General features: G+C 42.7%; 1 protein-coding gene across 1 annotated transcript in view; it reads right to left on the reverse strand.

Moving 5' to 3' along the window:
• Nucleotides 1-26,951, reverse strand: part of ccdc82 (coiled-coil domain containing 82) — a 105,774-nt gene that overhangs the window by 9,116 nt on the left and 69,707 nt on the right. The window contains exon 7 of the mRNA XM_078545812.1: nucleotides 16,653-16,838. Within this exon, the coding sequence (XP_078401938.1) occupies nucleotides 16,653-16,838 (186 nt within the window). The remainder of the gene's footprint in view (nucleotides 1-16,652; nucleotides 16,839-26,951) is intronic.

The raw sequence follows: 26,951 nt of genomic DNA on the forward strand, positions 1-26,951 counted from the left end.
CAGAAACAAAGGAGCTACTGCTGTGGGAAGCAGAGTGAACTGCTTTTGGGTTAACACCCAAACAGGATGTTGGTGAGCATTCAGTTTTTGTTCAAAAGAAAGGGAACAGAACACAGAGGCTCTTGACGATTTAAGCAATGGAGAGTTGCCAAGGTGTGCCTTGTTGGTGGTAATCATATCTAGAAAAAGCTAGGGCTGAGTAGAATGATTGTTGAAGGACACTGGAAATTTCAGCCTGGCATGGCATGGCAGGGAGAAGTGAACCTCCGCTGGTGAGCTGGGAGTGTCTGTGGGACCGTTCCTGTAATGCTACATGTCAGCCAGAAACATGGCGGTAGAAGTTTCGTAAGACATATTTTGGTTGTTTGTTAGTGAATGCGAACAACTTTTTCTTCAGTTTGATGTAGTAGTTACCTTGTAATTAATGTTTGATCTATGTTGATTTTGGTTTGTTTGTCACAGTAAAGGTTTTACAAGTGAAACCTTGTCCGCTGGTTTATTTCCATTGATTGTTTGGGAAGCTCATCTCTTTTGAAAAGTTATCAGTCCCTACGGGGATCCTAACATTATCCAAATATAGGAATTGTGATGAGGAAGAACACACTCTTCTACAACAGCTATGGCAATTATTCAAACTGTCCTTTTTGGAAATTCATAAACAACATCCCTCAAGGGAATTGTCAGGGTTCATGGTTGCAGTTCATAAAAGAACATTTGCTCTTGAAGTAATACTTTACAGGCTTATTTGTCAAGCAGCTAAATGATATGTAACAACAGTTGTCTTGGAGATTATTTACTCTCCTGAGAAGACATACAGCCATTACACCCCCCCTTTTCCTCCCTTTGCTAGTCATCAAGAATATGAATCTTTTAATGGTCAGTATGGTGTTATAGCATACCACACGACACCTTCATTCACTGGTGTATTGGAGAAGCCACTTCGGTTTCTATGGTTTTTGGTTTTTTTTTTACAATATTCACAGTGCACCTTTATCAAGTGGATATGTTACTGACAATTTTCATTTAATTACCAGGAGGTGCCAAGGACTGCCACTGGAGATTTGCCAATTGATTACCCTTGCCCCTACTGTGCTCAGTGCCAGCCCAAAATGTATGAGATTAGGAATGCAATGGGCAAAAGCTTGAATCTGCATTTACTCCACTGCATGTCAACAGGTCACAGTACTACAATGGGAGTACTGCTAGTGAATAGTTGTTTTTGAACAAATTGGCTGGGTGTTTCCACTTCTGCACTTCCCAGGAAAGTAAATGTCTAGAAATTCACAGGCTGATGAGCACAGAATAGAAAACCCAGGCAGTACATTCAGGCTAAGCCAGGGAAAGTGCTTGGGCCTTAAACTGGACTCTTTTTGAAAAGCTTAAAGCTCCAAACTTTGTTCTCAGGACACATAACCTGAATAAACATTTAATTTTTAAAATAAAATAAAGATGCTAACGTTCAACTTACATGCCATTTGTAAAAGGAAAAAACACAATGAAACAAGTTGGATGTCAGAGTGAAACTTGCTAAACAATGCAATGAAACATGCTCACACCAAGCCCCTCTTCATAATCCGTTTAGCTCCCTGACCCTCAGGTAAAGATCTTCAATACTTTCTGAGCAAGACCTGTGAATAATCGTTTAATTGCTGACAGTGATTGGTACTGTTCTAAAAGGTAATTGCTCATGGGTTCGGCTGGAACCAAATTATTTGAACACACATGGTTTTTCTTGGTCCACTGTCCTACAGATACTCAAGTTCAATTAAGCAGCAGGAACCATTGGCTTCTTTTTTACTTAGCTTGTTTGAGAGTTAATTCTAATTGATTGCGGTGTCTGGCAAACCATGCACAACAAGTGATCGAAACAGCTGAGAAATGTGGTGAATCTCACAATCTTCTCTTTCAGCAAGAAAGCAAATGTATATTCCTGATATCAAATTAAATATTATGGATTATCATTTTAAAGACACAATTTTCCAAGCCTGTGTTCCAGCTTGATTCATCCTTCGAGAATTCTGGGTTGTGACTCAACAAATACAAATCTTTAAATTATATTTTGGCTTATCCAAAGTGGCAATTCCCTAATTAGACTTAATCTTTTAATCCATTTTCAGGCCTGCACCTACCTAAATATTACTTAAGCCTCATTCTCACCTAAAGCCACAAATCATTAGCGATTGTAAAACCTTTCTGCTGCTTCTGTAAATTCCTCACTTTATTTCTAAATTTAATTTCTTAGAAAAGAAACAACATCCTTTAGTTAAAAAGAGAAAAAAAAACAATTTGTTTATGGGGACCTTATTTTGTCAATCCACATATAGTTTGGCTTCATAGTTTCTCAATCTATGGAAATGATGTACAGTAATAGGGGACAGTGGTATCTGTCCTTTTTCCATCCTGTGAACAGTTTCAAAATGCAGGACAAGCAGCCTCCTTAAAACTGATAGGCCTGGTTCAGGGTTTCTTTCCTGAAAAATGGGCAATTAAAAATATAAGTCTCAAAATGTAACTTTATGGATAGTTAACAACTACATGTTCCTCCCTTCCTCTAAATAGTCTTAGGAAGATTAACAATTTATTGTTCTAACATATTGGCAGGTGTTCAATGCATTGACAGATACCTTATGGCCTGTATCTTCTGTTCAGGGTTGGAGCCCCCATTTCTGACCCTGAACAGCCAAAAAAATTCCCACTTACATTTCTCCAATTTTTCAGGGCAGTCTTTCGATGGAGGGTCCTGCAGAACTCAGTCAGTGCAGGAAACCTCGGAGGAGGCAGTGGAGAGAATCTGCACAGAAACCACTTTTTACAGCAATAGCTGTCGTATACGTCTAAGTAAAGTTAAAATGTCCTGAAGCTTCTTTGAAAAGCTAAGGAGAGAAGGTAAGTGTGTAAGGGGGTAGGGTGGGTAAGGAGGTAGGGTGGGTAAGGTAAGTGTGTAAGGGGACGGGGTGGTGTGTAAGGTAAGTGAGTGAAGGGATAGGGTAGGCAGAATAAGTGGGTAGGAGGGTAGTATGGGTAAGTTAAGTGGGAAAGAGGGTAGGGTGGGTAAGGGGGTAGGGTGGTTCAGTTGGTAGGGTGAGGGAGGGGGTAGGGGCTAGCCAGGTCCAGTCAGGGAGGACAGTCAGAGGGTCAGGGGAGAGTTGGGGTGTCAAGGGGGTCAAGGGGGGGGAGTCAGGAGGATCAGTGCGATTATTTGTTGGGGGGGAGTCAGTTGTACAGTTACCTAGTTGTTAGACTGGAATTTAATCTTCCTAACATTTAACTCAGAGCTGGAGACTTTTTTGGAGAGTCCCAGGGAGCAGGTGAATTACCCATTGGAAGTTCAAACTTCCTGGGCAATTCCCACAGAGTCATTATGTTGGGGCTTCCGAGGGGTCCTGAAGCGTATCTTTGGGGTACGTCCGGTCTCCAACTATCTGGAGACCAGAAGATCCAGGCCTATGTTTATTAGTATCAGTTGGAAACCCCACATTCTTGTACAGTGCTGTGGCATCGATTAACAAACAAGTGAGAAAACACAGCCTCAAAAGCAGTCAACAAATGACAGGTGCAGTGTCTTTTCTGGGAATTCTGAGCAGTTTCAGCTCCTCGCACAGTCACCCTGCATTACAAAAATTGCTGCATCACACACTAAACCTACAAAGTACAAGCATTAGCACTACCTTTGCTCTAACATTAATAAACTGGAACCCCAACTGCGATTATCATTTCCCCAGTTGATTATGATGCTCCCATCAGCCCTGCGAGATACCTTGCAGTGGCAACTCAGTCTCTCAAAACAAATTTAGAAGAAAAAATCCTGATGCACAGGGGAAATGCAAATACATGGCATATTTCCAACAAATGACAATATTGAGAGTTGAGTACAGGGGAAGAGGAAGTTTAACAGATGGTGTAATTGTGAAAGTTATGTCTTCTAAGATAACCATAAGTGATAATGGCTGCATTAGATACCATTTGTATGGCCTGGGAACTGTGGGACAACAGCTGTTGGATTAAAATGCTGTCAGCGTTGTAAAAAATAAACTTCGCACTGTTTTTCAGAACAATGCATGGATTTATCGCATTGGTTGTTATTACTCTTGAAGCAATATATATATTGATTTTTAAAAATAAGGTCAAACAACTTAAACTGTGCTTTGCTACCTGCTACTGAGTTTCCAAGCTGGCAAAGCATGTTTTTGCTGTTTCCTTTCCCACTCTTCCTGCATGCCTTTCCTCTCATAACTCAGCCATACTATTTAAACTGTTTTTATATTGCCCAAAACCCAGGCTCCGTCTAGATCCCAAGGCACTATTTTCAAGGAGAACAAGAGGATTTCCCAGGTGTCTTGGTCAAGATTTATCCTTCGATAAATGTCACGATGAAAGCAGATTGTCTAGTCATTATTGCATTCCTGTTTGTGGGACATGGCTAGGCACAAAATGGCTGCTGAATTTCTGCATTACAACAGTCACTGCTCTTCAAAACTACGGAGTAGCTTGCTAGGCCATTTCAGAGTCAACCTCATTGCTGTGGTTCTGGAGTCACATGCAGACCAGACCCAGGTAAGGATAGCAGATTTCCTTCCCTAAAGGGCATTAGTGAACCGGATGGGTTTTTATGACAATTGACAATGGTTTAATGGTCAATTACTTAGACTAGCTTTTGATTCCAGATTTATTAATTGAATTTTAAATTCCACCAGCTGCAGGATTTGAATCCCTGTCCCCAGAACTAAAGCTTGGGCTTCTGGATTACTAGTCCAGTGACATTACCTCTACACCACTGCCTCCCCCTTCTTAGAACATGCAAATAATGTGGGTAGCAAGAGGCAAGCTGGGGTCCAATAAAGACAAAAAAGGTGATATATACTTAGAGATGCAGGACAAGGTGAGTATACTTAATGGGCAGAATTTTGCCCTTGAGGGGCGGGCGGGCCCTGCCGCCATTTTAAGTGGGCGGGCCAATTAAGGCCCGCCTAGTGGTCCGCCTGACAGGAAGCGCTATGCACTTCCTGTGCAGGGGGGAGGGATTCCCCAACTGCCAGAGTGCGCTCTTTCGTGCATGCGCACAAAAGACTAAGTGCTGTCTCAGGGAGAGCGCTGAAAGTTTTTGAAAGTTTAAAAATAGAAAAATAAAAAAATTATTAACATGTCCCCCTCATGTGACAATGTCACATGAGATGGGACATGTTAATAAATATCACAGAAACTTTATTAAAGTTTTTTAAAACCGACATGAAACCTCATCCCGCCAGTGGATGAGGTTTCATGTTTTTTCAGAAGCCCGCTGGGGCTCCTGGCCTGCCCGCCAGCCTTAAGGTTGGCCGGGCAGGGCCTTTAATTGGCTTAATAATCCTGTCAATGGCCTCAATTGCCCATTGACAGGTCGGCAGGCAGACAGCTGATCTCGCTGTCCGGCCACCTTCCTGAATATTTAAATGGGGCGGGATGATGTCGGGGGTTCCCCACCCCCTGCTCGCCGATGGCAAAATTCTGCCCAATGAGTACTTTGTATCGATGTTTGCTAAGAGGATGTTGATAAATATCCGTCAAAGCAAAAATAGTAGTGGTAATGAATAGGATGAAGATTGAGAGGATGTACTAGAAAGCCTGGCTATGCTAGGAGTGGATAAGTCACCTGTTCCAGATGGCTTGCATTCCAGTATGTTAGAAGAAGTGGGAGTGGAGATAGTGGAAGGGCTTGCCATAATCTTCCAATCTTCCCTGGATATGGGGAAGGTGCCAGAGGATTGGAAAGTGGCAAATGTTGACACCCTTATTCAAGAATGGGTATAAGGATATTTCTAGTAACTACAGGCCTGTCAGTTTAAGATCAGTAGTGGGTAAGGCTTTATACAGAATTTGGTACAACTCAGTTGTACCAAGCTGCTGTAGAAAAGTCAAAAATGAATGAAATCAGAGGGACCATCTGGTTTTAAACTAGGCACTGGAAATGACAACAGAAAACTCAGATCTGTCGACCCTGCAAAGTCCTCCTTACCAACATCGGGGGACTTGTGCCAAAATTGGGAGAGCTGTCCCACAAACTAGTCAAGCAACCACCTGACATAATCGTACTCACCAAATCATACTTTACAGACAATGTCCCAGACACTACCATCACCATCCCTGGGTATGTTCTGTCCCACAGACAGGACAGACCCAGCAGAGGTGGCCGCACAACGGTATACAGTTGGTACAGAGTTTCCCTGGGAGGCCTCAACATTGACTCCAGACCCATGAAGTCTCAGAGCACCTTGTCAAGCATGGGCAAGGAAACCTGCTACTGACCAACCCACCCCGCCACCTCCCCGACAAACCCCCAATCTCAGCTGATGAATCAGTACACCTCCATGATGAACAACAATTGGAGGAAGCACTAAGGGTGGCAAGTGCACAGAATGCACTCTGGGAGAGGGACTTCAATGTTGATCACCAAGAGTGGCTCGGTAGCACCGCTACTGGCCAAGCTGGCCAAGTCCTAAAGTACATAGCCGTAGACTGGGGCTGCAACAGATGGTGAGGGAACCAACAAGAGGGAAAAACCTACTTGACTTCGTCCTCATCAACTACCTGTTTCAGGTGCATCTGTCCATAACAGTGTTGGTGGGAGAGACCATCACACAGTCCTTGTCGAGACAAAGTCCTGCCTTCACATTGAGAATATCCTCCATCATATTATGTGGAACTGCCACGGTGCTAAATATGCTACATTCAAAACAGATCTAGCAACTCAAAACTAGGCGTCGATGAGACGCTGTGGGCCATCAGCAGCAGCAGTATTGTATTCAACCACAATCTGTAACTTCATGGCCCAGCATATTCCCCACTCTACCATTCCATTAAGCCAGGGAAACAACCCTGGTTCAATGAAAAGTGCTGGAGCAGCACCAGGCATATCTAAAAATGAGGTGTCAACCTGGTGAAGCTACAACATACCACTTGTGTGCCAAACAGCGTAAACAGCAAGTGATAGACAGAGCTAAGCGATCCCACAACCAACGGGTCAGATCTAAGTTCTGCAGTCTTCCCACATCCAGTCATCAATGGTGGTGGACAATTAAACAACTAACAGGAGGAGGAGGAGGGTCCATAAATATCCCCATCCTCAATGATGGGGGAGCCCAGCATATCAGTGCAAAAGACAAGGTTAAAACCTTTGCAAGCATCTTCAGCTAGAAGCGCCGAGTGGATGATCCATCTCAGCCTCCTCCTGAGGTGCGCAGCATCACAGATGCCAATCTTCAGTCAATTTGATACACTCCACGTCATATCAAGAAATGGCTGAGGGCACTGGATACTGCAAAGCCTATGGGCCATGACAATATTCTGGCAATAGTACTAAAGACTTGTGTTCCAGAACTAGTCGTGCCTCTAGCCAAGCTGTTCCAGTACAGTTACAGAAAATTGCCCAGGTATGTCCTGTACACAAAAAGCAGGACCAATCCAACCTGGCCAATTATCACCCCATCAGTCTACTCTCGATCATCAGCAAAGTGATGGAAGGTGTCATTGGCAGTGCTATCAAGGGGCACTTACTCAGCAATAACCTGTTCACTTACACTTAACTTGTGTTCCACCAGGGCCAAGTGCAGGATAGAGTTGGCCCCGGCAACCTAAGAATGCAACATTGGCACCCCCAGGGACAGAGGAGTGCTGGAGGGGCTGGTTGGAAGGTCCCCCTCAGTACTCTGGGTCTTCGTCCCAGTTGTTTTTGAAGATTTTACATGTTCTAGCCCTCACTTCTCACGCCCCACCCCCCCCCCCCACCGCCCCCCACCCACCTACCATGCCTACTCAGTGTCAATGCCATGCCATGCCATAGCCACTCACTCAGTATACACCAGGCAGACCTCAGGAGCCACATGGAGATAAAAAAATATGCTTAGAAAAAATCTAATACTGCTCCCATTATACAAACTCCTACTTACGAAAGCATCAATGTTTTAAAATCTTCCTAAGTGGTTACTCGCTTATGAAAACAAACAAATTTCTGTTCATATCCCTAATCCTTTAATAGCCTCTTTAAGCTGTCAATCAAACTGTAAATTGAGAACACAATCCCTGCTGAGATAATTGTAACGTTTGAAACTCAGCAAAGCATATATAATGAATTAGCTCTTAAGGAAATGTCAATAAAGGACCTTATTGAAACTGCACGAACAGATGTCACACCAGATAGGATGTCAATCAAAGCAGTCCACCAGAAGCTTTTTTAAAAAAACAATCAATGACAGCTGCAGCCATTTTTTTTACAGTTTAAATTATGGGGGGATTTAAAACACTTCTGATCATGACAGTGTTATCCACCCTTCAAGAGAGTTTACATCTACTCCATCAATTCATGACTCCCACACTGTTGGTTAAGGCCTTTGCAACAGCTAAAATAGGGTCTATCTGAATTTAGCATCAAGTTTAAATGGCCCTGCTGAGTTCAGTTTTCTCTCCTTTGTGAATTACACCCCACTCTCTTTCCCCTGCTGGTAAAAATGGGATGTCAGGAATTGGGGTGGGACTTCCACATCCAGGTCCTGTCTGCCATTTTTAAACATCTGTGGCATCTTCCCGACTCTGCAAAACCCTATATCTCCCTCATCATCCAGGTAATCCCAGCTTTGTTTCCCCTGTCTTTCCCTCTTGTTGGAATATTCCTAACCTGTACATCTTTAAAGATCACCCATCATTCCATTACAGTTCCTGTCAAACTTTGTCTCCATTTTAGCCTGGCCAGACCCCTTCTCAGCTCATTGAAGTTAGCTCTCTTCCAATGTAGAATCTCTAGGTTGTTCCTTGCTCTTCTCCATAATTAATCTAAATCTTATGATAAGATGACCACACTTACCCAAGAGTTCTGCCACAGATATTGGTCCACCTCATTCCCCAGGTCCAGCAATGTGGGTTTCCTAATTGGATTGAAAACCTACTGGTCAAGGAAGTTCTCGTGGACACCTCTCAGAAATTCCTCCCCCTCCCTAACCTTTATTCTAACATTATCTCAATCAATATTTGGGTAATCGAAGTCACCCAATATCATCAGACTGCAATTCTTCCACATCTCTGCTTTCTTTGCAGATTTGCTCCTCTAGCTATCTCTCATTATTTGAAGGTCGACAGAATAACCCTGGTAGCATGATTGTACCCCTTTTGCTTCTCAACTCTACCAAATAGATACTCTCCTTGTCCCCTCAAAGACATCCTCTCTTTCCAACGCTACTGTGCCTTCCCTAATTAGTACTCCCACCCCAGCTCACTTTTTTCCTTCCCTATTTTATCTAACCACTTTGGATCGGTGAACGTTAAGTGCCCAGTCATCACCATTTTTAAGCCATGTTTCCATTATTGTTGCAACATCATATTCCCACAAGGTTATTTGGGCTTGTAGCTCACCTTATTCACCACACTTTGTGCGTTTATATATGTGCATTCTAAACCTGTCCTTGTATTCCTCATAGTCCTTTTTCGTCTGTTCCTGATTCCTTCTCTAATACTATCCAGCACTCTCACTTTACAAACATTATTTCTCTTTTCTACTCCTATATGCTGGTGCCCATTCACCTGCCAATTAGTTTAAGCCCTCCCAATCACACTCGTGGATTTCCTGCGAGGACATTGATCCAAGTCCCATTGAGGTACAACCTGTCCCTTTTAAATAAGCACCTCCTGCCCAGAACTAGTCCCAATGCCTCAAGAATCTGAAGCCCTCCTCCTGCACCATGCCTCAAGCCACGCATTGATCCTCCCTGTCTTCATATTTTGACTCTTGCTAGCGAGTGACACTGGGAGTAACCTAGAAATTACTAACTTCGAGTCGTACTTTATAACTTCCTCCCTAGCTCCTGAAAATCTGCTCCGTAGCACCTCAAAAGTTGCCCTTGCTGTTGGTATCTGTCGGTATCAATGTGCACCATAACTTCTGGCTCACTCCCTTTCCCCTGCAGAATATTCAACACTCTCCCTGTGATGTCCTTTACCCTGGAACCAGGGAAGCAACACATCATGAGAGATGCATGGATGGTTAGAGAAATCCCAACAATGGAATCTCCTATAACAAATGCATTTCCACATGTAGCAGTTCCTACTTGCCCAGTCTGCCGCCAATTGGTGCCCATGGTTGGACTGCACTCCTTCAAGGTGGCATCACTTCCTACACACGTGGTTCTCTCAAGACAACAAAATGCTCTGAGGTTCCCACATGCTGCAGGGATTGTAAACAACAGTTTTCAGTTGCCCATCCATGATCTAAAGCTGCTTTATGCTAATAAGAAAATAAGAATTAGTAGGAGCATGCCATTTGACCACTCGAGCTTACTTCACCATTCATCATAAAATCATAAGATCATAAGAAATAAGAGGAGTCTACCATTTAACCCCTCGAGCCTGGTCCGCCATTCAATAAGATCATGGCCGATCTGACTGTGGCCTTAACTCCACTTTCCTGCCGGGACCCATAACCATCGACTCCCTTGTCAATTAAAAATCTCTCTAATTCAGCCTTGAATATATCAATGACCCAGCCTCCACTGTTCTCTGGGGTAGTGGATTCCAAAAATTAACAACACTCAGGGAAAAAAATTCCTTCTCATCTCCATCTTAAATGGGAGATCCCTTATTTTTAAAGTGTGCCCCCAGATCTAGATTCCCCCACAAGGTGAAACATCCTCCCAGCATCTAGCCTGTCAAGCCCATCAGAATCTTATATGTTTCAATAAGATCACCTCTCATTCTTCTAAACTCCAATGAGTATGGTTCCAACCCACTCAACCTTTCCTCATAAGACAATCCCTTCATCCCAGGAAGCAGCCTAGTGAACATTCTCTGAACTGCTTCCAATGCAAGGAAATCCCTGGTTAAAGAGACCAAATTGTACATAGTGCTCTCAGCGCGCTCTCACTAATGCCCTGTACAGTTGTTGCAAAACTTCTCTATTTTTTTATTCCATCCCCCTTGCAATAAAGGCCAACATTCCACTTGCCTTCCTAATTACTTTGATGCTAACTTTTTGTGATTCATGTAAGTGTTATATTCCTGATAGCCAGTCAGTGAAGGAAGAAACCAAAGCCAATCTTTACTTGGTACAGACACTATCAGGAGGCTATGCCCCTTTATTTTTAAAAATATAATATTTTAACTTTCAACTGACTGGAAATTTTGCAATTCAAAATGAGACAGAACAAGCTACTTAAAAATGCAACAAGGCCACCTTCCAAGGTGAAGTTGAAAAAGCAAACAATAAAACAATACACCGTCAGGGGAATGTGAACAGAGGGACATTTCCTATAATGGAAAGATCCATCGAAACTCATTGCTGTCTATGGAAGAGGCATTAAATTGGTAAATGCTGGATATTGAAACAATGGCTGCCGTAGACAGACACACCCAAAACCCCTTGGAAATACACAATGGGTGAAGTATGACAGGCCAGACTGCAGCCACTGCAGAGAAATTGCAAGTAAGTTTTCAGCAAAAGCTCTCTCTTTTGGAAGAAGAGTATTACCTCGTTCAAGAAGTCAATGTTCACCAGAAACCTACCAGCGAACTGAAATTTCATAACAATTGCAACATCTTCTGCATCTGACTGCATTCAAGAAACCAGCTAACCTAAATAGGCCACAACATTTAAAATCTACACCTCAAGGACAATCAAAGGACGCTTAACAGTATCTTCTTTTAATTTTTTTATTGGACTCTACCTCCCCTACCTCTGATACCCACGCGCGTGTGTGTGTGTGTGTGTGTGTGTGCAAATGATGGCATGCGGGCTGAATGCTTGAAGTTACATTTTTATTACTTTTTCTTGGGTTTAGTAGTTAATAAATGTGCTCCTTCTGTAAGTCAAGGAAACCTTGTTTTATTGGCTCCTTATTGCTCATAGCTTAAATAGTTAAATACATTTGGATTCAGAAAAGGCATATCCTCATGAAAAGAAACTTGAACCTTTGTTGTGACCAACCAAGGAGGTTGAATAGAGGGGGGCCCATTCACTCCTTCTCACCTGGTCCTGACAACACAGGATGATTTATCACAGGTATATAGCAACTATCTTGATACACACTTGTGTCAGTAAATGTCTCTTTATATGTGCTCAAGTACCCATCCAATCAATTTCCTCCACCTGGATATACCTAACATCAATTGATACAATTAACAAAGAGGACAGCCAGATCCCTCTCTACCACAGCGTTCTGCAGTCTCTCTTCATTTAAATAATATTCTACTTTTCTATTCTTCCAGTCAAAGTAAAAAACCTCTCATCTTCCCACATTATGCCCCATCTGCCAATTTTTTGACCACTCACTTAACCTATCTATATCCTTTTTCAGACTCTTAAGAGTTCTCCTCACATCTTGCTTTCCTACCTATCTTTCTATCGTCATCCAAGATAATTTTTCACTACTGTACAGATCTCATCCTTTAACAGAGCTACCCCGCCTTCTTTTCCTTTGTTCCTATCCTTCTGAAATGTCAAATACCCCTGAATATTCAGTTCCCAGCCTTGGTCACTGTGTAACAAAGGGCCAGATTTTCCCATCCTGACACACAGAAAACCTGAGTTAGGCAGGTGGAAATGGATGCCCCCGTGTGCAGATTTCCAGCCCCTATTCCTATCACCGATTATTTTGATCAACTCGGGAAAGGGAGTAGGATTTAAGCCCATATGCAGCACTCTCGCCCTTGCCATTCCATTGCAGGGGATGGCACTTTAGACACCCCACTATTTACATGGAATTGGGCAGGCTTCTGAAGGCGACGTGGTTCACGACAGCTCAGGGGTCTTGTGAACCATGCAGGAACTCTAGTCTGCAGTCAGGAACCTTTTGACTGGTGAATTTAAAAGGTGTGACAACTCCACATGTCGTAGTGTAATGCTGTATGATAAGTTAAATATGTTTATAATACAGTGATTAATTATAGGGCTTTATTCTTAAAAATTGACTTAAATTAAATTGACTAGCATGTGAAAGCAGAAAAGTGTTCAGATGCATAAGAGTACATTATCCAATGAACAAAGATCTCTTGTGCATTGAACAGTGTTAATATTCAGTTTTGACTGTATCAATTGTCCACTAATCTTTTAATTGAATGACAGCTCAGATATTTGTTCTCCTGCGTTTAAACTTGAATAGATCTGAGGTCTTTGACAACTGTTATGATCTTTGGCCAGACCCCCAAATTGTTGGTAAGATCTGGTTAGGGAGCAATAATGTTTTATTTAAGGTAGACAAAGTTTGAGATTTAAGACACTTATTCGGTGAAGAAAGCCACAAGATTCCACGGGTTTTAAACAAACAAAAATAAACTTTACTATACAAGGTCAGAAAGATAAAACAAGTTACAATATCTATCTTATACTCTAACATTCAGGGTTTGTATGAGGTACATGTGAATTAACAGGAAAGATGGAGTCGAACACACCACAATAAATGCCAAATGCACCTAAAATGATTCCATGGATTTTCAACAACCCACCCAGACATCAGTCAACACTGTTCTTCAACCACTCTCACTGAAACTCCGTCTCTCTCACGAGGGATTCCAATCTTCACCTTCGAAGATCTCACCTTGGATTTCTCTACAAAAGTTGCTCCAACTCAGATGACATCAACGATGCACCCCCCCTCAGTGTTTCAATCTCATCTCCTGAGATTCCGTTCCCCTGGATTCCCGAGTTTACACTCAATCATGAACTCACAAGTACAACTTCAGTTCTTCAGCAGTGCCAAGCAGAACGCTACTGCTCCGAAAGATTACCTTTGCCCAAGTGGTCCGCAGCAAGGAGTCACCAACCTTCGGCTGCCTTTATGATTCTTCAGGGCCTCTTCTGGACCCTCTTCAATTACTTGACTTGGACAATATCAGCAACAGCCTTCTAACCTGGCAGGGTTTCAAGCTCATCTTCCAAGATTTTGTTCTCCTGGATTAACCAAGTACTCACCCAAACACTAAATTACAGGCACAACTTCAGATCTTCAACCGTGTCAAGCAGAACACTACTGCTCCAAAGGGGTACCTTTTCCCCAGCAGCCCTCAGCAAGCCAACACCAACCTTTGGCTGCCTTTTTTACTTAAAATCTGATCCCCGCAGCCATTTTCCTGTTTAGAGCCTGTTTCTCTGCTCCACTCTTTTTCCTTAACTTAACTGGGACCTGTTTCTGTGTTCCTTACCTGGGACTTCCTTTTGGGACCTCTCTCTGTCCCCCTCTCCCCTCTTTGGGACCTCTCCCTGTCCCCTCTTCCCGTTCCCGGGCTGGGACACTAGTCTTTCATGGAGCTCCATTCCCAGTCAGTGACCTGGGTTTTTGCGCCTTTTTTTCCTTTCTCTTTATGCAGAGGCGCGCTAGGCCTGTCCTGGGCCCGAAGAAGTTACAGATGCAAAACTGCACTTGCGCAGGACATTCCTGGCCTGAATATGTGCAGAAAGTCCAAGGTCCTTCGGGAGTTGACGTTCCCGACCTCCGAGCTCAACAAGGTAATAGCTTTCATAACACAGCTCAGACATCTGTTCCCTTTTAAGCTTGAAAAAGTGGCTGAGGTTGTTCAATGTCTTCAAAGATTTTAATGTATTCAGCACTGGAGGCTTTGTTTATACATCTGTGCAAAGGAATCCCATTATGAATGCTTGTCTAGGCTCCAGACCCCACTAATGGATTCAGCTCAACAGGGGTTGTTGACATATTTTTCAAGGGGGTTGTGAGTTTATTTATCTTGACAGTTTTATGGCCACTTAATAAGATTATATTTTTTTGCATTGATCATGCAATAAGTGTTTGCTTATCTTGACAGTTTCACGAGCATCTCAAATAGGGCTCAGAAGTTCTGTACATAGTGGATACTGGACTTGGAGGGTTGAAGGAGTATGGGGGAGTGAGGGAGGTAGTTACAGAGTTTTGCCAATATCCCATCAAATGGAGGTGAGCCTTCTAACCTGGCTGCCTTGACATTCACCTGCCTCCATTCCCACCTCTGTCCTGCTTTGAGAGGCCATGGCCCTGACTCCAGACCACCCTTGACTCTGAGTGAGGAAAATACGGTGGGCAAGCACAGCCACTCTGGGGCAAAATCATGACCTCGGGAAATGGTCTGAGTCCCAATTCCCACCTCAAAGGACAAAATCTGGCTTTACATCTCTGTAATTGCTAACATATCATATCCATTTATGTCTATTTGTGCTATCAACGTATCCATCTTTTTTTGGAAATTTTGTGCATTCAGATAAACAGCCTTTAATTCTGTCTTTTTTATCATTTTTCCTACTCTGACCCTTTTTACTGGTGCATTCTTATGTCTGTACACTCTGTCCGTTCCTGTCACATTCTGGTTACCATTAGCCATAATATCTTTATTACCCTCCGCTATTGCTTTGCCATTTTTCATTAACTTTCTAAATCTCCCCTCACATAAGCTCTCACCCCACTATTTGGTTTAAAGCTCTCTCCACAGCCCGAGTTCTACAATTCGTCAGGGCACTGGCCCCAGCACGGTTCAAGTAAGGTTGTCCCGATGGTACAACTCCCTCCTTCTCTAGTACTGGTGTCAGTGTCCCATGAATTGAAAGCCATTTCTCCCACACCTGTCTTTGAGCCAGGCTTTCAACTCTCTGATCTTATTTACCCTATGCCAATTTGCTTGTGGCTCAGATAGTAATCCGCAGATTACACATTACCTTTGTGGTTCTGGTTTTTGGTTTAGCTCCAAGCTGCTCATAATTTCTCAGCAGAACCTCTTACTTCGTCGTACTTATGGTGTTAGTACCTATGTGGACCACGACAACTGGATCCTTCCCCTTTCATTCCAAGTTCATCTCCAGCCCCAAAGAGACGTCCTTAGCCCTGGCACCGGGCAGCAATACAACATTCAGCACTCACGCTGTCGGCTGCAGAAAACAGTATGCATCCCCCTAACTATACTGCCCCCTATAACGACTACATTCCTATATTCCTTTTTAATCCCACCACCTGAATGTGGTTCCACCCCACCACAACCTCCGCCATCACCCACACCACCAGTGCTGCGGTCAGTTTGCTCATCCTCCCTGCAGTCCATGCCCTAATCCACACAGGCTGAAGAACCTCACATACTCACACCCTCCTGGTCCTGACCATGGACTAAATCTGATGTGCCTAACCTAAGGGATGTAACAACCCCCTGGAACAAAGTGTATAGGTAAATTTCTTCCTCCCTGATGCATCGCCGTGTCTGAAGCTCAGACTCCAGCTCATCAACTCTGAGCCAAAGTTCCTCGTGCTGCATTGCTTAATGCAGATGTGGTCGCTGTGAATCACACTGTGAATCACGCTGGTCACACACGACAGCTTTAATACATCACCTGCCCTGCCATCTTTATTGTATTTTGTTTAACTAATTAGGGTGTCAAGTTTAGAAATACCATTCAATAATAATTTATAGCTGTATTAAATTGTTTAAGATATAAATTTAATTCAGCACGCATATCAACCTGGTACTAATTTATACTGCCCCAGTTTAAAGAAAAAAAATCTTAAAACTCACCAACCAATCATCTACTTGCCTACCTAATTAATGCCTCTGGACTTACTATCTTATTACTCTTATTAATTCACTTACTGTTTTACTTACTCAGATTGAATTTTTAATTTCCCTGTGGAACAAATTAACAACATGCCACATTTCAAGGAAAGGCTTACCTCTTCAATCCAGGCTTGTTCTTCCAGGCGCTTGTAGATCCTATTGACAGTGTCTTTCACATTTTCATCCTGGTTATCATCACTCTGTGCAAAAGAACAGCACTGCTGATACAGGCTGTATTTGAAATGCTTTAGATTGTGGTACACTTCTGTCCTCTCTGCACACACTCTGCCAACTACCATCACCTAGAATATTTTAAAGGAAATAGAAAATTGATGGATTGAACACATATCCAGAACATAGCATTTCAATATGAATTAATCTAATTGTAAATCAAAGAGAGAGTTTTATCATCAGCAACGCTTTCAAAATCAAAAATATGACAAGAAATTATTTGAATAATTTTGATTTTTTAAAATACTGTTATTTTCTTAAAAGATATTGTTTAAACAGTATATACTAGATCTCCCAAAGGCTACTTTGGTAGAGTAAGTATGCAACTGATCCATAAAGACAAGGTTTCTGGTTCAATATTTGATCTGTAAGAAATTAGATGCCCTCAGTAATCCTTAGCTGGGTAACAAAACATCAGCCAGCTCCTCATCACTCAAGTGACCTCTACTGGACACTGTTTCCGATATTGGTTGAAGCTTCCCACACAGTTAAATAGCTTGCTGACACTCAATGTATAGGTTCGCACAATAAGGATGGCCTTTTGAATGAAGTAAATAGAGAATGCTTGGAGCCTGTGGAACTGCCTCACAGGATAAATCAGCAGCTTTGGGGATGGGGGAAAAGTAATCAGTCAAGCTGACATCAGTTAGATACTAGCCTGAAGGACTTACCAGTTCCCACAGGGAACTGAATTAATATCAGCTGACAGCACCCTAGCACAAAACTGATTTAAGTTCAGCTGTGTGCGGGTTAATTCAGTTCCTTCAGATTACTGGGTAGGGTATGTACCTGTTCAGATTCACTCCAGGCAATACAGTCAGGAGTTTGTGGACAGCGGACAGAATAGAAAGTCTTGTTTCCAACATTGGACGTTAAAAACAGTATCTGTGCATTTGCAACATGGTCCAATCAAGTGTGCGTGAATTGAGGATGTATTTCTCATTAACAAAACAGCTCTTATTACGCAGAAGCATAAACTGCCTGCCTCACACATTTTCACATCATATTTTCAATGTCCACATTGGTTTTGAATTATGCGAAAAGTGGTCATCATACTCAATGGATTCAGTTAACTCCTCCAAAGCAGAGCTCAAGATTGAAACAAAAATAGAATATTTCTTTTAAAAAGGAAATGGGAGGGGAAAATGAGGGCAAATGTGTTCCTAATTATTTTTAACCAGTTGGATTTTAAACAGATTCTGATGGTGAGATGGCAATTTGAGCAAATGTGATTATGCCAAGGTACTGGCTAATATTTAAAGAACCCTGGTCTACAACAAATGTACACCCCTTTAAGGCACAAAAAACCAACAGGAAAAGTGAATCACCGTGGTTAATAAAGGAAGTTAAAGATTGTATTAGATCAAAGGAAGAGGCTTATAAAGTTGCCAAAAGAAAGTAGCATGCCTGAGGATTGGGAGCATTTTAGAATTCAGCAAAGGCAGACCAAGAAACTGATAAAGAAAGGAAGAACAGAATGTGAAAGTAAACTAGCAAGAAATATGGGCCAGGATTTTCCCGTCGGCGAGCAGGGGGGCAGGGCCTGCTCGATGACACGTAAAATGACGCGCAATGATGTCGGGCAGAACTCCCGATGTCATCCTGCCCCATTTAAATTTTCAGGTAGGCGGAGGCGCAGCAAAATCAGCTGTGCGCCTGCTGACCTGTCAATGGCCAATTGAGGCCATTGACAGAGTCATTTAAATAATTAAGACACTTGCCCGTCCAACCTTAAGGTTGGCGGGCAGGCCAGGAGCCCTGGCGGGCATTAGAAAAAGCATGAAACCTCATCCATGGGCGGGATGAGGTTTCATGTAGGCTTTTAAAAATGTAATTAAAGTGTTTTTAAAAGTTATGGACATGCCCCAACTCATGTGACAGTGTCACATGTCGGGGATTTTCTTTTTCTATTTCTAATATTTTTTACAGTAGAGCCGATCTCCCTGAGGTAGCACTTAGCCTCAGGGAGATGAGTGCGCTCTTTTGTGCGCATGCGCAAAAGAGCGCACTCTCGGTTTAGGGATTTTACCACCCCCCCCCCCGTTTGCACAGGGAGCGCATTGCACTTCCTTGTGAATGTCACGCTGGGTGGGCCTTAATTGGCCCGCCCACGTAAAATGGCAGCGCGTCCCTGATCGGGGGCACTGATCGGAGGCCCGCCTGTGCGCGCCCGCTCTTCAACTTCACCCCCAACGGGGGGAAAATCCTGGCCATAAAAACAGACTGTAAAAGCTTCTATAGGTATGTAAAAAGGAAAAGATTAGCAAGGACAAATGTGGGCCCATTACAGGCAGAGACAGGAGAATTTATATTGGAGCATAGGGAAATGGCAGAGAAGCTAAACAATTCCTTTGGCCAGGATTTTCCCGCCAAAAGTCAAAGGATGTTTTACTCAACCCCGGATTTTGTGTCTGCCTCCATGGAGGAAGATACAAGAAATCCCACAGAAATAGTGGCGAACCAAGGGACTTGTGAGAATGAGGAACTGAAAGGAATTAGAATTAGTTAAAAAGTAATATTGAAGAAATTAATGGGGCTGAACGTTAATAAATGCCCAGGACCCGATGATCTACATCCCAGAGTGTTGAAAGAGGTAGCTATAGAGATGGTGATGCATTGATAGCCACTGGAACAGTGCCTGCAGATCGTAAGGTAGCAAACGTAACCCCAATGTTTAAGAAAGGTGGGAGAAAGAAAACAGGGAACGACAGACCTGATAGCCTGATGTCAGTACTAGGGAAAATGCTAGAATCGATTATAAAGGATGTGATAACTGGACATTTAGAAAATAATGATATAATTGGGCAGAGTCAACATGGATTTATGAAAGGGAAATCATGTTTGACAAACCTGTTGGGAGTTTTTTGAGGATGTAACTAGCAGAATAGATAAGGGGGAGCCAGTGGATATGTGGTGTATTTGGATTTTCAGAAGGCTTTCGATAATGTCCCACACAGGAGGTTAGTAAACAAAATTAGAGCTCATGGAATTGGGGTAATATTCTGGCATGGATTGAGGATTGGTTATGAGAATATGAATAAACAGGTCATTCTCAGGTTGGCAGGCTGTGACTAGTGGGGTACCACAAGGATCAGTGCTTCAGCCCCAGTTGTTCACAATTATTATCAATGATTTGGATTTGGGGACTAAGTGTAATATTTCCAAGTGTGCTGATGACACAAAACTAGGTGGGAATGTAAGCTGTGAAGAGGATGCAAAGAGGTTTCATGGGGATTTGGACAGGCTTAGTGAATGGGAAAGAATATGGCAGATGGAATATAATGTGGATAAATGTGAGGTTATCCACTTTGGTAGGAAGAAGTGAGGTGCAGAGTACTTCTTAAATGGTGAAAGATTGGAAAGTGTTGATGTCCAAAGACCTGAGTGTCCTTGTTCATAAGTCACTAAAAGCTAACATGCAAGGTGCAGGAAGCAATTAGGAGGGCAAATGGTATGTTGGCCTTTATCGCAGGAGGATTTGAGTACAGGAGTAAAGATGTCTTGCTTCAATTGTTTAGAACATTGGTTAATCTGCACCTGGAGTATTGTGTACAGTTTTGGTCCCTTTACCTAAGGAAGGATATATTTGCCGTAAAGGGAGTGCAACCAAGGTTCACCAGACTAATCCCTGGGATGGCCGGATCGTCCTATGTGGAGAGATTGAGCAGACGGCCTGTATTCTCTGGAGATTAGAAGAATCAGAGGTGATTTCATTGAAACTTACAAAGTTTTAAGGGCTAGACAGGGAAGCTGTGGGAGGTATGTTTCCCCTAGGTGGGGGGGTCTAGAACCCAGCGGACACAGTCTCAGAATAAGGAACAAACCATTTAGGAGCGAGATGAGGAGGAATTTCTTCACTCAGAGGGCGGTGAATCTTTGGAATTCTCTACCCCAGAGGGCTGTGGAAGTTCAGTCATTGAGTATGTTCAAGACAGAGATCGATAGGTTTCTAGATATTGATGACATCAAGGGATATGGGATAATACAGGAAGATGGTTGAATGGCGAAGCAGGCTCGAGGGGCTGAATGGCCTACTCCTGCTCCTATGTTCCTATATTCCTGTGTTCCTATGTACTACAGTGCCATCTGATGGAACTTTCTGCACATAACTGCTTGGAGCTTTCACTCCATCGTTGCTTTCAAAGGATAGTATTTTTACTTTCATGGAACAGAGTGATAATTCCACTAGTAAAAAACAAGAATTATAATACAATGTGTGCATTTTTACATTAGCACACTATATATGGTAAGATTCAAACAATTTTTAGCATCCACAGAACATTTTTGGATCGTATCGCCTATGTTAAGGGCATTCCTCAGCCCCATGATAAAAACATATTCTTGAGTAGGCTCCGTATAATAACTTCAATACCCCTACCTAATTGTTTCAGATTTGCAGACAATGTTTGCTGGTTCACCCTCACAGTGGTAATACTGTCCTCAGCCTAAGCTGCATTTTTATGACAAAAGAAATCAAAATGTGCAACAGAAACACAACTTTCAAGAACTGTCAACATTTAACTATATAGTCCTGCTGTACCAACTTGCTCTGAGGCATAAACCTGGAAGGTTCAATCAGGGCGTTTTTAACCCTGCCTGTCCAGAATAACAGGACAGGTGGTTAAAATTGCTGTATGTTACTTACTGCTCTGTTCTGGATACATTCTCACCTTTCACCATTTTAGCCAGAATTTTCTGAATCAGTCGAGATGTCCAACAGAAACATCAGGGGCCTCATGGAAACATGAAAATGGGTCTGCCAGGATACAACTGGGGGCCTGGTGCTATTCTAACTTGAAAACACAAAGGTCCTCCCAATGCCCAATCCGCCAGTGAGATTCCCAGCGAGATTAGTGTCTTAGAATCACGGAAGCCACACAGGTATAAGCAGTTCCATGTAATTACCAGAATGATATTGAGCAAAGTAAAGAAAGAAAGATTTGCAATTAAATCATGGGTGGAATTTTACGGCCCCGTTGTGGCAGGGGCAGGGCCGTAAAATGTGGCAAGCCGTTCAAAATTCCATTGACTGTAGGACTGCAGGACTGTAAAATCCACTGGGGTAAAATTCCGCCCCATTTGTTTTTTACAATCTCAGGGCATTCCATAGCAATTTATAACCAATGAAGTGATTCTAAAGTGTAGTCCCAGCTATCACGTAGGAAAGATGAAAACCAATTTACAGTCAAAAGATAATCTGTTGGCTGATGGATAAATATTGAACAAGGCACTGAGAGAACACCCTTGCTCTTCAAAGTGTATCACTGAGTCTTTTACCTCCACTCGGCAGAAGAGATGGGGCTCTGGTTTAATGTCTCATCTGAAAGATGCCACCTCTAACTGTGCCGCAATCATTCAGTATCGCATAGAAGTGTCAGCCTAGATTACGTGCTCGAGTCTCTGGAGTAGGACGTGACACAGAGGTAAGCATGTTACCACTGAGTCACCACTGACACATGATGTGGCTCATCATAAGGCTACCAAAGCAGACATTCAGGTGACTGAATGGAAAATCCCTTGCCATTCAGAGAGGCATGTATTTGGAGGAAGCAGATCATCAATAGATGTCCGCTGACCAGAGTAAAAAGCAAGGAAGCAGAAGGAGCACCACTTCATCGCCCTGCCGTGAGAGATGTAGTGATGAGTTAATTGCTTGGCAATTCCAGTCACTTACTTATTCCCCTTCCCAGTAAACTTATACAAAGTCCCTCTGCACCAACACTCCTTGATACCTCCACCATCGATCCCTTAAGCCTGCATTAAAGATCAATGAAACCATTAAACCAACTACTACAGTAATGACATACTGACTACGCAGGATGAGAAGCTGCTCCAAATTACCAAATGTGATATAGATGATGAATTTAATTCCCAACAAAATAATGCATTTTATTTTTCATCTAAGCATCAAGCTGTGATGTCTTTCTGACAAGAAGGTTTCCTACCTCTAGTGCTTGTACTTTATGAAATGCTTTGCTAGTAGCCTAAGCAGAGAGATGGAAGGCAGCTGCTGCTCATGTTGGAACCCTTGCAATGCTTATGGCCGATGGCTTCTTGGTGCTCAAGCCTGTGTGGGCCTGGCTGCAAATGACTTCACCTCAGCTGCTGTTAGCAAAGTCTGGCCCAGTTGACTTGGTGGAACCAATACAAGTATTGGTTGAGGGGAGAGCAAATAGAACCATAGAATCATATAAAAGCTGCAGCTCAGAAAGAGGCCATTCAGCCCATCATGTCTGCGCTGGCCAAAAATAAAAAGTAAAAAGACTAGCTGCCCATTTTAATCCCACCTTCCAGCACCTGGTCCGTAGCTTTGCAGGTTGCAGCAGTTTAGGTGCAGATCCAGGTGCCTTATGAATGAATTGAGGGTTTCTTCCTCCACCACCAAACCAGGCAGAGGAATGTGCAGATGTGTTGACTTCCTGAGAGAGGCTAATGCACACTGCTGTCATTGTGCCACTGTCACTCCTGAGAGGCTGAGGTTCACACTTTCCACTGATCTGCAGGAACGCAGGCTATAGACAATGGGAGGCACCTTGAAAGCCCCTATCTATTCAGTCCAACAATAAGGTGAGCTTTGTCTCTTCAAAATGGAGTCCAGAGTCTGCGTGACAACTGTTGGAGTTTTAGCTGCAGCTACAAAGCTTGGTGACACTGGCTCCCTTTGTGTGGGCCAGGCTGCAAGACCGTTAGAGGTGGCCACACTCTCCACGGTAGACTGCAGAGTGCTGAAGTCACACGAGATGCCCTTGGACCCTCACTCCCTGAGCCCCACCCCGCTTCCACCCCCATCTTACCACTACATAACTGCTGAGAATGGTATTGTAGTGGTTATGCTACTCGACTAATAACCTGGTACTTGGCTGGGGCCCCCTGCCGTAATCTCCTGCTTCAGGCCACCAGCCAGGTGAAGCATCTAGCCAGGCACAACTGACCCAGATCTGTGGACCATCGTGCACAATGTACCCACCCATCCCTCCTTTAAAATCAGGGCCTCTGTGTTTGTGGATAAAACTGACGTAAAACTTCGTTACAGGTTAAACCTGGACCAGGTTTAAAACTACTAAGAGAGTTAGCAAAATGTTGAAGTTTTAATATTTTTTATATCCAAAGAAGTGTAAGTAACAGTTCTCAAAGCTGTTTTATTGAATTTCTGCAACTCTCCAGCTGTTTTTCAATAAACATGATTTGTACTTTATAGCTTAAGGCACACTTGTTAGTGCTTCTTCTGTTACCCATGTTGTGTTTTATGCCTCAGAGATATGCAGAGATGACACACACCAGGTTTCTATGTGTGAGCTGGAGTTTTATTTACAATGCTTCTAAAACGTTTGCATCTTTCGCTATAACTACACCTACAGGCACCTGAGCACACAGCACAGAGAACAGTTAACAGTCACACACAAGCAAACACTGAACAATTGAACACTACGATCCAAAGGCTTGAAAAACACAAAAGGATGCATTCGAATTCCAGAGATAGATACAGTAACAAGGGTCTGTGTTTAACATCGGAGCAATTCTGCAATACCACATAAAAGATTGTAGTTTCTGGGAAACAATGGATCCCATGTGGGCCTGATCTTAGGTGCTGAGTACAAGAGAAATATCTGAAGAAACTCAAGTGCCATCTGCCTGCTTTGATGGTTGGAGTGACCATTAAAGGTCCCATGGCACAATTTGAAGAACATGGAGTTTCTTGCCATCGGGCCAATATTTATCCCTTAACCACAAAACACATTTACTGATCATTTATCTTGTTGCTGTTTGTGGCCTCCTGTGTATGTAAAATGACTACCACATCTGCCAACATACCAATTCTTTGCATTTCAAAGTGATTCATTGCATGTCAAAGTGTTTTGAGACATCCAAACAGGTTTGATGAAGTATTATAAATAGAAGTCTCATTTTCCTTCTTTTGAACTAGACACAAGTTATTGTCTTGAAGCTGAAAGGCAGAAGAGAAAAGTCTCCAGGGAAAGGAAAATTATAGTCCTGTCAGGGAGACAGAATGAGAGTAACAGACCCCCTACCACTAAATGTCAACTAACTTAGCTAAATGTGCTTTTCTTAACCCTACCTTCCCTTTGTATGGTCAAGTATTTTCTCCTCTTTCACTTCCTTACTTCTTGTGCCACAGTTCTTCCTTGGCCAAAAAAATAGTCTAGAGACTTGCTCCCCTACTGATATAAATATTACTCTGTAGACTTGAAGGCATGTGAGTGGTTGAGGTACCTTCCTCGCTTTTGTTTCCTGTGAGGAAGCACTCTGGTTTAACACCATGCATAGATACAGCCAAGGGTTTTACTGCACAGGAATTACAAATGTGAACCTTTGCCCACTTATCAATTAGCAAAGCACTTCAGTGCTTCAATTCATTGCAACATCATATTAACACCGCACTGACCATTCTTACCTTCTTATATCTAAAGTGGAGTTGCATGTCAGTTAAGAGCTGAAGTAAGTCAACTTTAAAGTTATTTTGTATTTATTGTTATGGAGCTTGCAGTGGTGTCTGGTTGAAGCTTTTCCTTCTTGTAGTTCTCCTTCACTTCATTCTGTAAGTTGGTGGGGAGTAAGGGGACGCACAGAGAGAAGCCTACACTTGAGTGAGATGTAGACTGAGTATGAAATCGAGAATTTGGTTCACGTGGGAATTTGGTGCAGAGGGGGAAAGAGGTGCTCCTTTTTACCATAGAACCATAGAACACTACAGCACAGAAAACAGGCCATTCGGCCATTCTAATCTGTGCCGAAATATTATTCCGCTAGTTATTCCCATTGACCTGCACCTAGCCCATAACCCTCCAGACCTCTCCCATCCATGATCTATCTAATTTATTCTTAAAACTTAAGAATGAGCCCACATTTACCACGTCAGATGGTAGCTCGTTCCACACTCTCACCACTCTCTGAGTGAAGAAGTTCCCCCTAATGTTCCCCCTAAACCTTTCCCCTTTCACCCTAAAGCCATGTCCTCTCGTGTTTATTTCTCCTAATCTAAGTGGAAAGAGCCTACTCGCATTTACTCTGTCTATACCCCTCACAATTTTGTAAACTTCTATCAAATCTCCCCTCATTCTTCTACGCTCCAAGGAATAAAGTCCTAGCCTGTTTAATCTTTCCCTGTAACTCAACTCCTTAAGACCCGGCAACATCCTAGTAAATCTTCTCTGCACTCTCTCAATCTTACTGATATCCTTCCGGTAGTTAGGCGACCAGAACTGCACACAATACTCCAAAGTTGGCCTCATCAATGTCTTATACAGCCTCACCATAACATCCCAACTCCTATACTCAATACTTTGATTTATGAAGGCCAGTATGCCAAAAGCTTTCTTTACAACCTTGTCTACCTGTGACGCCACTTTCAGGGAATTATGTATCTGAACTCCCAGATCCCTTTGTTCCTCCGCACTCCTCAGTGCCCTACCATTTACTGTGTATGTCCTACCTTGGTTTGACCTTCCAAAATGTAACATCTCACACTTTTCCGCATTAAATTCCATCTGCCATTTTCTGGCCCATTTTTCCAGTTAGTCCAGATCTCTCTGCAAGCTTTGAAAGCCTCGCTGTCCACAATGCCTCCAATCTTAGTGTCATCAGCAAACTTGCTGATCCAATTCACCACATTATCATCCAAATCATTGATATAGACAACAAACAACAATGGTCCCAGTACAGATCCCTGAGGCACACCACTAGTCACAGACCTCCAGTCTGAGAAGCAATCATCCACTACCACTCTCTGTCTTCTCCCACACAGCCAATTTCGGATCCAGTTTACAACCTCTCCATGGATACCAAGTGTCCGAACCTTCTGAACTAACCTCCCATGTGGGACCTTGTCAAAGGCCTTACTAAAGTCCACGTAGACAACATCCACAGCCTTTCCTTCATCTACTTTCTTGGTAACATCCTCGAAAAACTCTACAAGGTTCGTTAAACACGACCTACCACGCACAAAGCCATGCTGACTATCCTTAATCAGCCCTTGGCTGTCCAAATAATTATATATATTATATATTATTATATAATTTATTATATAATTATTATATAATAATTATTATTATATATTATATATATTATAATTATAATTATATAATATATATATAATATATTTTTCTACCTTTTTTCAGCCTCCAGTAGCTGGTGAGTCTTTTTCCTTTTTCTCCAAGTTTTGAGAG

The sequence above is a fragment of the Cetorhinus maximus genome, chromosome 7, assembly GCF_964194155.1.
Source record: "Cetorhinus maximus chromosome 7, sCetMax3.hap1.1, whole genome shotgun sequence".
NCBI lineage: Eukaryota > Metazoa > Chordata > Chondrichthyes > Lamniformes > Cetorhinidae > Cetorhinus > Cetorhinus maximus.